The sequence below is a fragment of the Teleopsis dalmanni genome, chromosome 2 (assembly GCF_002237135.1).
Source record: "Teleopsis dalmanni isolate 2A chromosome 2, ASM223713v2, whole genome shotgun sequence".
NCBI classification, from domain to species: domain Eukaryota; kingdom Metazoa; phylum Arthropoda; class Insecta; order Diptera; family Diopsidae; genus Teleopsis; species Teleopsis dalmanni.
The window spans coordinates 203,637,087-203,648,820 of NC_051847.1; the positions used below are offsets into that span (position 1 = coordinate 203,637,087).

The 11,734-nt window shown below is 30.0% G+C and overlaps 3 protein-coding genes across 4 annotated transcripts; 1 reads left to right on the plus strand and 2 right to left on the minus strand.

Annotated features, from left to right (window-relative positions):
* Positions 1-2: 2 nt before the first annotated feature.
* Positions 3-5,976, minus strand: LOC119676600 (cation-independent mannose-6-phosphate receptor-like). The gene is made up of 9 exons (XM_038087845.1): positions 5,454-5,976; positions 1,514-1,724; positions 1,263-1,417; positions 918-1,069; positions 730-861; positions 532-673; positions 347-462; positions 149-258; positions 3-13 (listed from the first exon to the last, which is right to left on the minus strand). The coding sequence occupies exons 1-9, from the start codon at positions 5,547-5,549 to the stop codon at positions 3-5; spliced, it is 1,125 nt and encodes a 374-aa protein (XP_037943773.1). The 5' UTR covers positions 5,550-5,976.
* A 1,276-nt stretch (positions 5,977-7,252) lies between these two features.
* Positions 7,253-8,493, plus strand: LOC119679520 (integrator complex subunit 12-like). Its single transcript, XM_038091916.1, has one exon. The coding sequence runs from the start codon at positions 7,325-7,327 to the stop codon at positions 8,216-8,218; it is 894 nt and encodes a 297-aa protein (XP_037947844.1). The 5' UTR covers positions 7,253-7,324; the 3' UTR covers positions 8,219-8,493.
* Positions 8,494-8,529: 36 nt separating this feature from the next.
* Positions 8,530-11,147, minus strand: LOC119679518 (nucleosomal histone kinase 1-like). Of its 2 annotated transcripts, none has more exons than XM_038091915.1 (4): positions 11,082-11,147; positions 10,436-10,818; positions 9,715-10,381; positions 8,530-9,660 (listed from the first exon to the last, which is right to left on the minus strand). In XM_038091915.1, exons 2-4 carry the CDS (start codon positions 10,664-10,666, stop codon positions 8,651-8,653), a joined length of 1,908 nt encoding a protein of 635 aa, XP_037947843.1. In that variant the 5' UTR covers positions 10,667-10,818; positions 11,082-11,147; the 3' UTR covers positions 8,530-8,650. The 2 variants fall into 2 exon arrangements, with proteins under 2 accessions (XP_037947843.1, XP_037947842.1); XM_038091914.1 differs by having other exon boundaries at positions 11,059-11,147.
* Between the last annotated feature and the right edge of the window lie 587 nt (positions 11,148-11,734).

Sequence of the window (11,734 nt, forward strand, 5' to 3'; positions counted from 1 at the left end):
TTTTAACCTTTTCCTTTAAATTCAAGTATTAAAATATCAACGAAAAATTTGTTGACCCATTTATATAACGATTTTTTTTAAATAACCATATATAAATTGAACATACCAGAGTTTTAATATATCTTTCACTTATGCAAATATAACTTACCATCATTTTCCAAGCACGGCTGCCCTGCACCGGAACACACAGCGAATGTATAACTCTTATCCTGCAACTGTAAGGTGAACGGTTTATCCTTTAAACTGCTCATATCAAGACTGTTCATTACAATCCGAAAAACCAAGAATAAAAAGTAGAAAATGTTTAAAATATTTTTATTTAAAATTTTTATTTGGATATACTTACATTTCATTACCGTGCGTTATGGTCGTACAAGGCGCCAAATTATTACAGGCCAATGGCGTGACAAACGAAAATTCATTTACGCAACCATGCAGACCAATAAATTCCGGATGAGCATTCTGTGCAACAAAATGTAAGATAAAAAATTGTAGAATTTATGCTGGAGGCAGAAATTTTCACTGAAATACCTTAACATTTGGATCGCAATAAAAATATATAACCGAAGAATAAGTTTCATTACCATTGCAAATGGTATCTGACTTAAGACGCATGACTAATTTGCCATTCTCGAAGGTAGGATTTGGTTGGACAGTACCGTAATTAAAGTACCTGGAATATACAAAAAATGTTAATTAATAATATTATGCAATTATAGATAAAATTACTTTTTCTTATAATCAGTGGCTTTTAAGGAAACAAAGCACACACTGCTACCAGCCGGACACATATTGTTTCTGCCATAGAGCACTGGTTTACAGACATTTATCACAAACGCAGATCCAGCTCGATCGGTAGTACTGAAAATTAGAAGATATTATATCAGGAAATAATTTTAATTTACTGGTTTTCTTACATATAATTCATATCACTGAGTGGCATCAAGTTATATACATGACCAGTTGAAGTATCGGTATAGGTACACGTGTTAGCTTTAACGTCATCTGGTTCTGGTAAGCAAGCTTCAGGCGACTCCAAGGTGATGTAGAAGGAACAGGAATTATTAGCCTGTAAAATTAATAATTTAAAAACAATATAATTTAAATACAAAAACAAATATCTATTTGCGTTGTAAGTTCATGAAAATTCATTAACTTTTAAATACAATGGTAGAGGATGCATGAATGACGTTTTATATTTACTGCATTTAGTTTAAATGCATTCCGGGAAAAAGCTTCTATAAAAACCAACAATTACTTACATACTGTGTCACATGTGATTGTATCTCATCTAAAGTGTAATCGCAGCCAAGGGCAACATACAACTGAAAATCAGCTACACCAGTGGGACATTTGGCGCCATTTAGAAAGCTGAAAAACATTTTGCCATTGCTATAGTGTAGTTGATGTTGTGTGCCTGCATTTAAATAAAACAGAAAATATTTTAAAATTAATACTAAAATAAAGTAAATAAAATAGCATAAAGGAAATATATTCACTCAAAGGCACATACCGAGCACAAACTCCTTGTCGCCTCTTTTTAAACACGCTGCAATATTTTTCTGTCCATCGCAAGTACGCGTCATATTACCACAGAGATTATACTCGAAGACATCACCATTCATGCCAGTGGCTTGGTGTGCAAAATCTGAATGTAACTTGCTAAAGTCAAATTTATGTTCATAAACTGGCTCCTTTAGAAAACATTCCGTCGTTGCAAATACCTAAAGTATGAGATAAGAAGTTTTTATAACTGTTATTTATATTTTAAATTTGAAGAGATTGGGTGTGATCAAGAGTATATAAAATAGACTTTTATTTTAAACTCCAAATTGCAACATAGTTTAGTCTTAATCTTTAATTATCTTAATTTTATAGAGGGGATTGAAACGCGACATTAGGATGCATTGTGATCCCTACTTGAAATAATTTCTATTTCTTCAGTAAATAGCAGTATTTGTACTATTCTTCCAAGTTCCAGATTCCAGTTCATCTGAATGTTGAATAATATCTTCCTAGCATGTACTTTTCGGTACCCATCTCCTCTTTGAACCTGCAAATTCCTGATTTTTTTAGGTGGTAGTTCAACCTATAATGTTCTGTTAGAATTTCTGTTATAACTCTCAAATTTATTTTTGTTAAATTTAGATGTTCCTTATATCGATTTAGGTTAAATTTCAATATATAATAAGTTCCTATGTGTCTTTATAATGCATACTGATCGGTCTATAACTGCTTTAACATAAATCCGAATAAATTAATATATATTTTTAAGAGAATACAAACAGTTTCTCTATAGTCGCAATATATATATATTTTGTTTTAGTAAATAGTAATCAAATATAATATCGATATTTGCGTTATAACATAATCATAAATATAAGACAGCGACAGATGTTATCAGGCAGCAAACTGCGAATTAAAGAAATCTTAGGTACTGAACACAACAAAAACTGTCATCACCTTCTAGTCTAAGACAGCTTTTTGAGCCATTAGACAATTCTGTATTTGGGATAGTATATTGTAGCTAAGATAACCTATTCGATAAACGAGTAACAATTCCAGCTTTAAACTGTTGAAGAAAGGTAAATTTTTTATGCAAATTGTACTATCACCAATAACACACCGTTTATAGGACAGACCTAAAGAACCACCTTAAAGGTCGAAGTTAAAACATTTAGTGCACGAACAGCCCTGCCTTGAGATGTTACGACTTTCTCCATTCAATCCATTCAAGTGAAGTGAAACCACCTTACAAGCTCTACGTCCCGGTGCTATTGAGTTTGATGACCAAGTGACGTTCGTCACTCCCAAAAAGTGACTATACAAGCAGATACCTGTAGGTTACAACAACATAAAATTAACTATATCCCTCATGTTAAAGGATGACAACCTGGAAAAGGGTTTAGAAAATTTTAAACCTCCTGTTAGCCAATGATGGATACTGACACACGAATAGACCACATTTCTTTCGTCACATGTAGGTCGACAGTCTCGACAGAAGTAGTTAGTGTACATCCAAACTTTTATTGCATACGTTTCTGATACACAGTGATTTGTCAGCACCGATACCGTAGTACAGATTTTGTTCCACTTTAGCTAAAGCAGCTAATTGGTAAAATTTTTTTCCAATTTGGACTGGGTGAGTCTTGACAAATATCTTTATATACCCAGGTTTTTTAACTCTAGGTATCTATGTATACATAATTTCAAGTTTAGCTCTTTCAAGAGATATTAATATACGAAAATTGGTTATTTATTTAAAAAGTACAATATGTCTTTAAATTCCATAAATAACAAACATAAAATGTTTAAGCTAACTATTTTAATTTATTATAATATATGAAATATGTAGTTTTGTTTTTCTTATCTTCAATATACATATATACGACTCAAAAAAAGTGTCACAATATAAATCAATCAGATCTGACATGACCAAATCTTTGGAATTATTTCATTATAGCATGTTTACACCTACACTTACTCTTAACATTTATCTCACGTATATAACCAATTTTAACTAAAAAGAGTTCAGGTGTTTTCTTTTAAAACTCAGAGAACAATGAAGGAAAACAAAAAACGAAAATCAATTTTTTTTTCTATTGCTTCATTTTTTTTTTTAAATATATTAAGTAGAATCGATTTAAAAAAGAAGTTATCAACTCATTCTCTGCTGCATTTTTGTTAACAATTTATTTTAGTTTGAAATTTGTCTTGACTCACAGCCTCATTTTATCTTTGTTTCTATAAAATTTGCAGCAATAATTGGCACGTATTTTATATTTTTCAAGGAAGCATTTAAAAAATAAGTACACGCTTATCTCAAACATATTTGCATGGATTTTGTGTGGATTTTATATGGTAAATTTAACTAAATACTACACGCTTATCAAGATAAACCCGAAAATGTGTTAAGTACGGTAGTCTAAACACACTTTTAATTAAATTCAATGTTGAATTCAAATACAACCCTACATTTTCATTTCAATAAATCTAGGCCGTGTGCGAGTATCGAGTAAATTGATAGTAAATTGAGGGAGATAGTAAATTATGTCGGTGTAGCAGCGAATGTTGATATTTACCAGAATTTCGTATAGGGTAAATTTAATAAAAATTAGGTAAATTAGATGTTACCATTGTGAAAATTTTATTATTATGTTGAAACTCTTTGAGCTAGTGCACTTGAGCACTATATAAGATGTTTATTAAATATATAAATAAAAAAACTTTTAACCAAAAATAATAAATAAGTGCATTAATAAATAAATCTTTACATAAGTCCTAGGGATTTAAAAAATCCCTAGGAAATTTCAATTTACTCCACCTCAATTTACTCCACCTTAATTTACTCGAACTCGCACACGGTCCTAATATTATAACTCAGTTGCGACTATTATTATGAGTAATGCTACACACCGCGAACATCCTACTTTATAAGGGGCAACAGGTCTGTAAACAATATAGATAAGTGTTTTGAATCAGTTCAGACGATTGAACACCCATCTCACAAAATAGACAAATACTTTCCTCCAAAATAGACTTTTATTTGAGATAGTAGATCAGCCTACAGAGCTGATTTGCTATATGTTAAAAAACCCTTTGAGGATTATGCAACATTTCACATAAAGCAGGGTTCATTATTTAACAAGCTTTAAAACATATAATTACTAAAGTGAAATGTTTCAATTGTCTCAATAACGTAGTCATATATCATATAAACCAAAGTAATGAAGCTCTAAGTACTCAGTCATGTATGCAGATTTTATATTTTCTAAATAAACAACTAAATACACAAGAATTGATTGAAACTCAAAATACAAAGAAACTACATTATTACACTTTACAGATTAAATTGTTTTAAATCTTAAAATTAAACTCAAATTTATTGATTTTAAAATCTAATTAGATTTTTACACGCACCCACACATGCAAGCTACATGAATGGAAATTTGTTGTAATTTGAAAAAAAAAAAAACATCCATACAAAAAAAGTAATATGCAAGATAATTTTGTAATTAAAGTAAATGAATGAAAAGTTTTTATAATAAAAAAAAAATTTTTTATGAATATTAAAAAATATTTATATAATAAAAAATATCTTACACACATTTTTTTTCTCTAAATTAAGTGTTTGTTCATATAAATCTCGGCAGTTATATTCTCTTTAGATATAATATTCTTTCAAACATTAAAACTACTGCGAAGACACCTGTAACTCTTCTTGAATATTTGAAAATAAAAAAGTGTTAAAAACAAGTGTTCTCTCAGCAAAATTGTACTCTTTCTCTCATACAATAACAACAAATATTGTTAAAAGTCAAAAACATATGACGAATTGAAAATAATAAACAAAAACAAAAAAAAAACTCATACACAAATTTACAACAAAGGATTTTTAAAAAATTAATTTCACAATTATTTGTGAAAGAAATATTTTAAATTTTTTTACTCACCAGAGGATTAGTTTCTTCACAATTTATTCCAATTGTTAGTATTAAACAAAAAAATTGCAGAAGAGCAATTTTCATATTGGATGCAAATGGCCACATTTTGCATGTAAACAAAACTTGAATTCTTTTTTAGTTTAAATTTACAAATACAAAATTTTAAATTTTTGTCAAGTTTACAATATTGCAAAAAATACCTTGCTTTAACAGCATACAAAGTCTAAGTTTAACAACAAAGAAACATATAATGTAATTGTTTGTTCTAACAATATTAACGCGCACCTGTACGTCTATTGTTTTCTTATCACTTTTGAACAAATTCTTTGGTTCGATTTTTCACAGATTAGTTATAATGTTATTAGCTTATCTAACGAAGAGCGTATTGCCCGATAGCACTGCACTTTAATAATTATACGACACAGTCATTAAATATAAAAAATATAATTACGTTTATTATGTGAACATTTCGAATTGAGTAATTTAGCTTCTAACCGAACATATAGAATTTCACTAGAAAACTGAAAGTGAACTTTAAAAGAATAATGTTTTGGTAACTGTTTGACATTTTACATCATTTGCCGGCTTAGAGTTACCAGCTCTAGGGTTTTTGTACTTATCGGAAATTAAGGAAAACAGTTTTCTGTATACTGTATAATTGCTTAAGCATAATTGAGGAAACGTTAAAAAATTATAAACTAATATTGAGAAGAAATTAAATTTATTTCTAATAATTGAATAAAATAATAAATTATTTAATTTAGTTAATTAATTTTAATTTTAATTTATCTAAATAAAATAAAAAGTTTTATTTTGATTTTTAATATATATGTTAATATTGGTAACAACGACTATGGATATTCTTAACTTAAAATTATTTTTAAAAATATTAAATACTTTTATTTGTGACCAAAAATTATTGTTATAATAATTTGTTATCAGGCTAATTGGTCAAATTTAAATAGAAATAAAAAAGACACTAATTTATTATTTATATTTAAAATTCATTTATACTTTATTAAAAATAATTCTTCCGATATTTCGACTATCTTCGATAGTCATCTTCAAGGAAAATTATTTTTGTTTTCAATGTAAATTATAGAATTGAGATTGAGAGAAAAAATAATATATCGATTCAAATTCCAGTATGAGAGCCGGTGTATTTATGCCTCGACACTAAGGCAAATCAGTGTTGTTTAGTAATAAATTTCAGAATTTGCGTTTTTTAAGAGCAAATTACTTCAATTTCAGTACGTTTGGAAAAAAAATGGCAGTAAGCAACGCAGCCTATATTATAAATCGCTAACAATCAAAATATTCAAATTTACGTGCACTCTATTCCAGTAATCAATGGTGAAGAAGAAATTAAAAAGCAGAACTTTTCACATTTAAACAACAAATATATCCAAGACAAAATGAGTACAAGTGAGGGAAAGAAGAGAGTTTGTTATTGCTAGTTAAAAAGTAGTGAAAAAGAGTAGACTCTGTGCAAGGACTTATTGTTGTTATACTATGTTTAGACTATTGTACTTAACTGGACAATATGAGGTATTTATCATATGACGTCAAACATAATTGAAAGCACGCTTATAATTGTAATTGTGACAACAAGCGCACCAGATGAGATCTCATATCAGCTCAGAACTGTCAATTTAAGGCTGCATTTTGTGAATGAAATTGAAAAGGTAATAAAAAGCATTTAATTAAGCAATTACATTTTGTGTTGCAAGTAAAGTAAGTTATTTTAATTAAATATATAATCCTGACATAAAATAAGTAATTGTGTTTTATATTTTGGCAGCTCGCTCCCGTGATAATATTTGATTTTATTAACAACGTATTCTAATATCAATTTGGATTTGTTTGTATATTTCTTAAAAATGTCAGTCACAGAAGATGTTGAACAAATTTATAAGAGAGGTGTTAAACTATTGTATTCCAGTCATCCAAATTCGGCAACAGAATTACGAGAGATGATTGATGAACTAATTCGACAGCAGTATGGAACAGAAAAAATGATTTGTAACACTTTAACCAAGAAGCAATTAGATGATGAGATCAATTTTCCTGGACGTGCAGTTACGCCACCTCCACAATTACAATTACCAACAGAACCTACCGAAGAAACTGAAGTTATTAATTTAATTAATTCGCCAACAAAAACTATTTCAGATTCACCGGACACAATTATTGATTCTGAAGATGGTGGTGGCCTAGTTGGTAGTGCACTCTTAACAAGCACTGAAGATGATGGAAATTTAAAAGAGTTTGGTGATTTGAACTGTTGCGTTTGTGGCGAAATGATGTTTACCGCCACAAATCGCTTATGCGAATGTTCAATGTGTGGTGCGCTCTACCATCAAGAGTGCCATAAGCCGCCAATCAGTGATGAAGAGGCATCAGAAGAATCAATATGGCAATGCAATAATTGCAGTAAGCCAACAACATCAAAAGCAGCAGGTTTTGTAGTTATACCCGAAGATCCAATACCATTGGTTGCAAAAATTAAATCTACGTCATCTCGATCCTCTTCATCGTCTAATTCGTCGTCGCCCTTTTATAAACAAGAACAAACCTCTTCATCAACAAGCAGTAAACATCATCATAAGAGTTCGTCATCTACAAATGGCTCGAAGAGTGTTATTACGCCAACTTTAAATGTAATAAGTGCAGACGAAAAGCGTTCCTCATCTTCTAAAAAGTCTTCACATTCTTCCTCAAGCAAATCAAAATCTAAACATCACGAGAGCAGCAAGCGTAAATCTAGTAAATAATGTAATTGAAACAACCTTACAGCAAATATTTGCGGTGTACATATGTGTAGCAATGTAAGAATGAAGACAATTGTTAGTTTGCCTAATGCCACCGATATTTTTCACTGAGCCTCATATTATAAATACTTCATTTAGAATACTTATAATTTTTGTACAAATGCATAAATAAAAAAAGCTTTAGACTTATTTCGTAAGTACTTTATTAATACCAATAATTAAGGATAGAATATAAAAAATAAGATCGAAAGCCATTTCTAAACTTCCAATTCTTTATACAAACTTCAATAAATTTATTAATAACAAGTAGAAAAATTATTAAATATAACACTGAAAACAAATAGTAATTTCGCACGCAAATGTGATCATTATAATGCTTTCTATCTTATTTAAGCCTAAATGGTCATATATTTCGGAAATTCAATAAATAAATGCCTAACGAGGCGAAACAACGCGCTTCGATTTTTTCAACATTACAACTGGCGTCCGAGGACTGCCACCATCGTCAGCTAGTTTACGTATTTTCACACGAGTTGCTGGAGAATCAGACCCCTCAGACGCCTTCAAAGCGTCACTGTTCGTCCTTGGTGTGCTTGTGGATTCGGTTTTAATACCTTTCTTCTTGCGTTTGACATTAACTACAACATTAGCATCAACACTAACATCGAGTTCAAAATTAAATTCGTATGTTTTACTGCTTTTTATATTGGGCGTTAAATTATCATTAATTATTGTTTTACCGGGACGAGCAGATGAACGTGTCATTGAAATTGCAGGACTTAAATTAATATTAGCGCGCGCTGATATCGGTGTTGACCCTTTAGGACGTAAAGAACTGCTTTGACCATTACTTGTACCAGCAGTTGGAATGTGGTGTATTGGTTTTCTTGGAGTCGGTGTACGTGAAGGCACACTTATAGGGGAATCACTAAAACTGCTGTTTGGTGTGTTTCGTGTTGAAATAATAGTTCTCTTATTATTAGGAGAATACGTTCGTGCTGTGTTGGTATTAACATTTTTTGGTGATATTTTGTGTTTGGATGGAGAAGGTGTTAAATTTCTTTTCCTCGGCAATATGTTTGTTGGTGCTTCTTTTCCACTTTTTATATTTATAGTTTTTAATTCTTTTGCAGTTGGTGCAACTTTTACTGGATTTTTTTTCTTCACAAATATGACATCAGTATCGTCGTCTTCACTAGCATAGTCGACATCATCAGTTGTATTTAATATTGTTGAGTCATCTTTCCGATTATTTTTGCGTGATTTGCCTGTTGTTTGCTTTTCATTCTTACTCGTGGTAGTTTTCAAGTTAAACTCCAAATCTCCTTGATTTGAAATTTTTAATGTTTTCAGACCATTCAAAAATGTTTTACGGAATTTGTCATAATCTGGCCTATCATTATACTCCATTTTGCAAACGTTTTTCATATATTCAGCAATGGGAACTATTTTAAAAATAAATTTTATATATTGCACTCAAAGTATTTCATATGTGTTACCTGACACTCCTTTAGGAAATAGTTTACTTAAACTTTTATCCAAATTTAAAAAAAAATCTTCTTTAGATTTTTGTACCTTAGCTGGAGCAGCTAACAGTTTATCCTGCACCCATGGCAACTTAGCGCCCATCCATTCTATCAAATTATATCCTAAAATTTCTAAGTCAGAACGCATTGTTGCAACACCTTGATGAGCATCACGGGATGTATATTCAATAGTGCCATTATGCATTTTTTTTGGATCTGGTTTAAACTCTTTCGTAGTAAATCGAGATGCTAAACCATAGTCTAGCAAATAAGCTTGAGAATTTCCATTTTTACCATATCCTAATAATATATTAGGGGCTTTTAAGTCAGCATGTATGTAACCACACGTATGCACAAATTCGTAAACATCAAGCATTTGTAAAGCAATGCGATATATTGTGCCTTCTGGCAATCGACCTCCATTCGCTTTAATATGTTTTTCTATATCACTGCCATATCGTGGTATAACAATAAATCGATGTTTTATGCCATTCAATTCCTCTGAACCATTTCCAAGCATGTAAGGCATACCTAAATTTTTTAAACCATGTGTCCGCTTATATTTTTGTAAATCTTCCAACTTGGCATTGCGCATATAAAAGTGCATTTCAACGAAAAGGGGCCCATTTTCGTGAGGTTCCTAGAAAACACACATTCAGCTTGTATTTTAGTAGAAAATTGTAGCACTACTTACACATTTAATTACGTAGTCATAGTTTGTTTCTCCAACTTTAGCGGCGGTGTATATCTCACCGAATCCGCCAGTCCCAATCGACTTTCCTATACGCCATCTCGTCTTTGTTAAATCTGTGAGCTCAGTTCCTTCTGCAATACTTTCTGGCATGGCATATAATTTGTTCCGCTTAGCGGCTGGTTTTTTAACAGCAACTCCTCCATCTTTTTTCTGCTTTTGTGGTCTCGGCATTGATCGTAAATATTTATGTTTAAACTTTTATGTATACAGTCTAATAATAACAAAATTTATACCGGCGCGTTAATACGCGCTTGATTTTAATTTCCCTTAAAAGAATTGTTAACCGTTGGGAAATTTTTTACAAAAAAGTGTTGCTTTGTATTCTAAAAAGAGTAATATATACAGAAGTGATGTAAATTAGTAACATTTGTCATACATACATATATGATATATTAATAATAATATTATGTATATATAATGTATAATTTAATATTAAATTCAAAATGTATGGTCTAAAAGTGAAATTAAGCACTAAATTTATTATTCAAATCTATATACAATATAGTATATTAAATAAATATATAAAATATATTTATATATAAATATATATAAAACTTACTAACAGATAGGCAATACTCTATGGTACCATATTTCCGAATTTTAATTGCTGTCGTCAAAATTGTTTTATACACTTCAATTTAGTAAATTTAATTTAATAATGAATTTAAATAAAAAAGAATTTTTTGGCATATTGGGTAAAACTTATATTTTTAAAGTGTTGCATGTGTCAAGCATTAAGTATTGATTGTTTTTTTTTAATATAATGATATATATATCAAAGACAAATGTTTGAATCCAGAGAATAAAAATAATAAGGGGTTCAAATTATAAACTTTGTTAGTAGAAATCGACTTTGAGCGCAAAACCAGCAACCAAAGTCGATTTTACAATATAAAAGTAGGCACAACAAACTTGGAACTTTGACTGAAAGTTGACTTCAATTAACATCTTTTTCTGAATACAGTGCTGAATTTAATGCGTTATTGATAAATTTTTGGCACAAAAATGGCGAAATGGCAGATTTTTAAAATAATATATTAGTAGTGTCAAGTTAGTAACGTTGCTGTGGAGGCTGTGTTGTTATTTACGAAATCATTTAAAAAATGATTTATTTGTTGAACTTTTTCAAAGATATTTAATATTGGAGTTGAAATATTGAAATAATATTTATTTATTTATAAGAAATTAAAATTTCTTATAATACTTGAAATTTACTAAATTTAGAAGTTTGACTTGGAC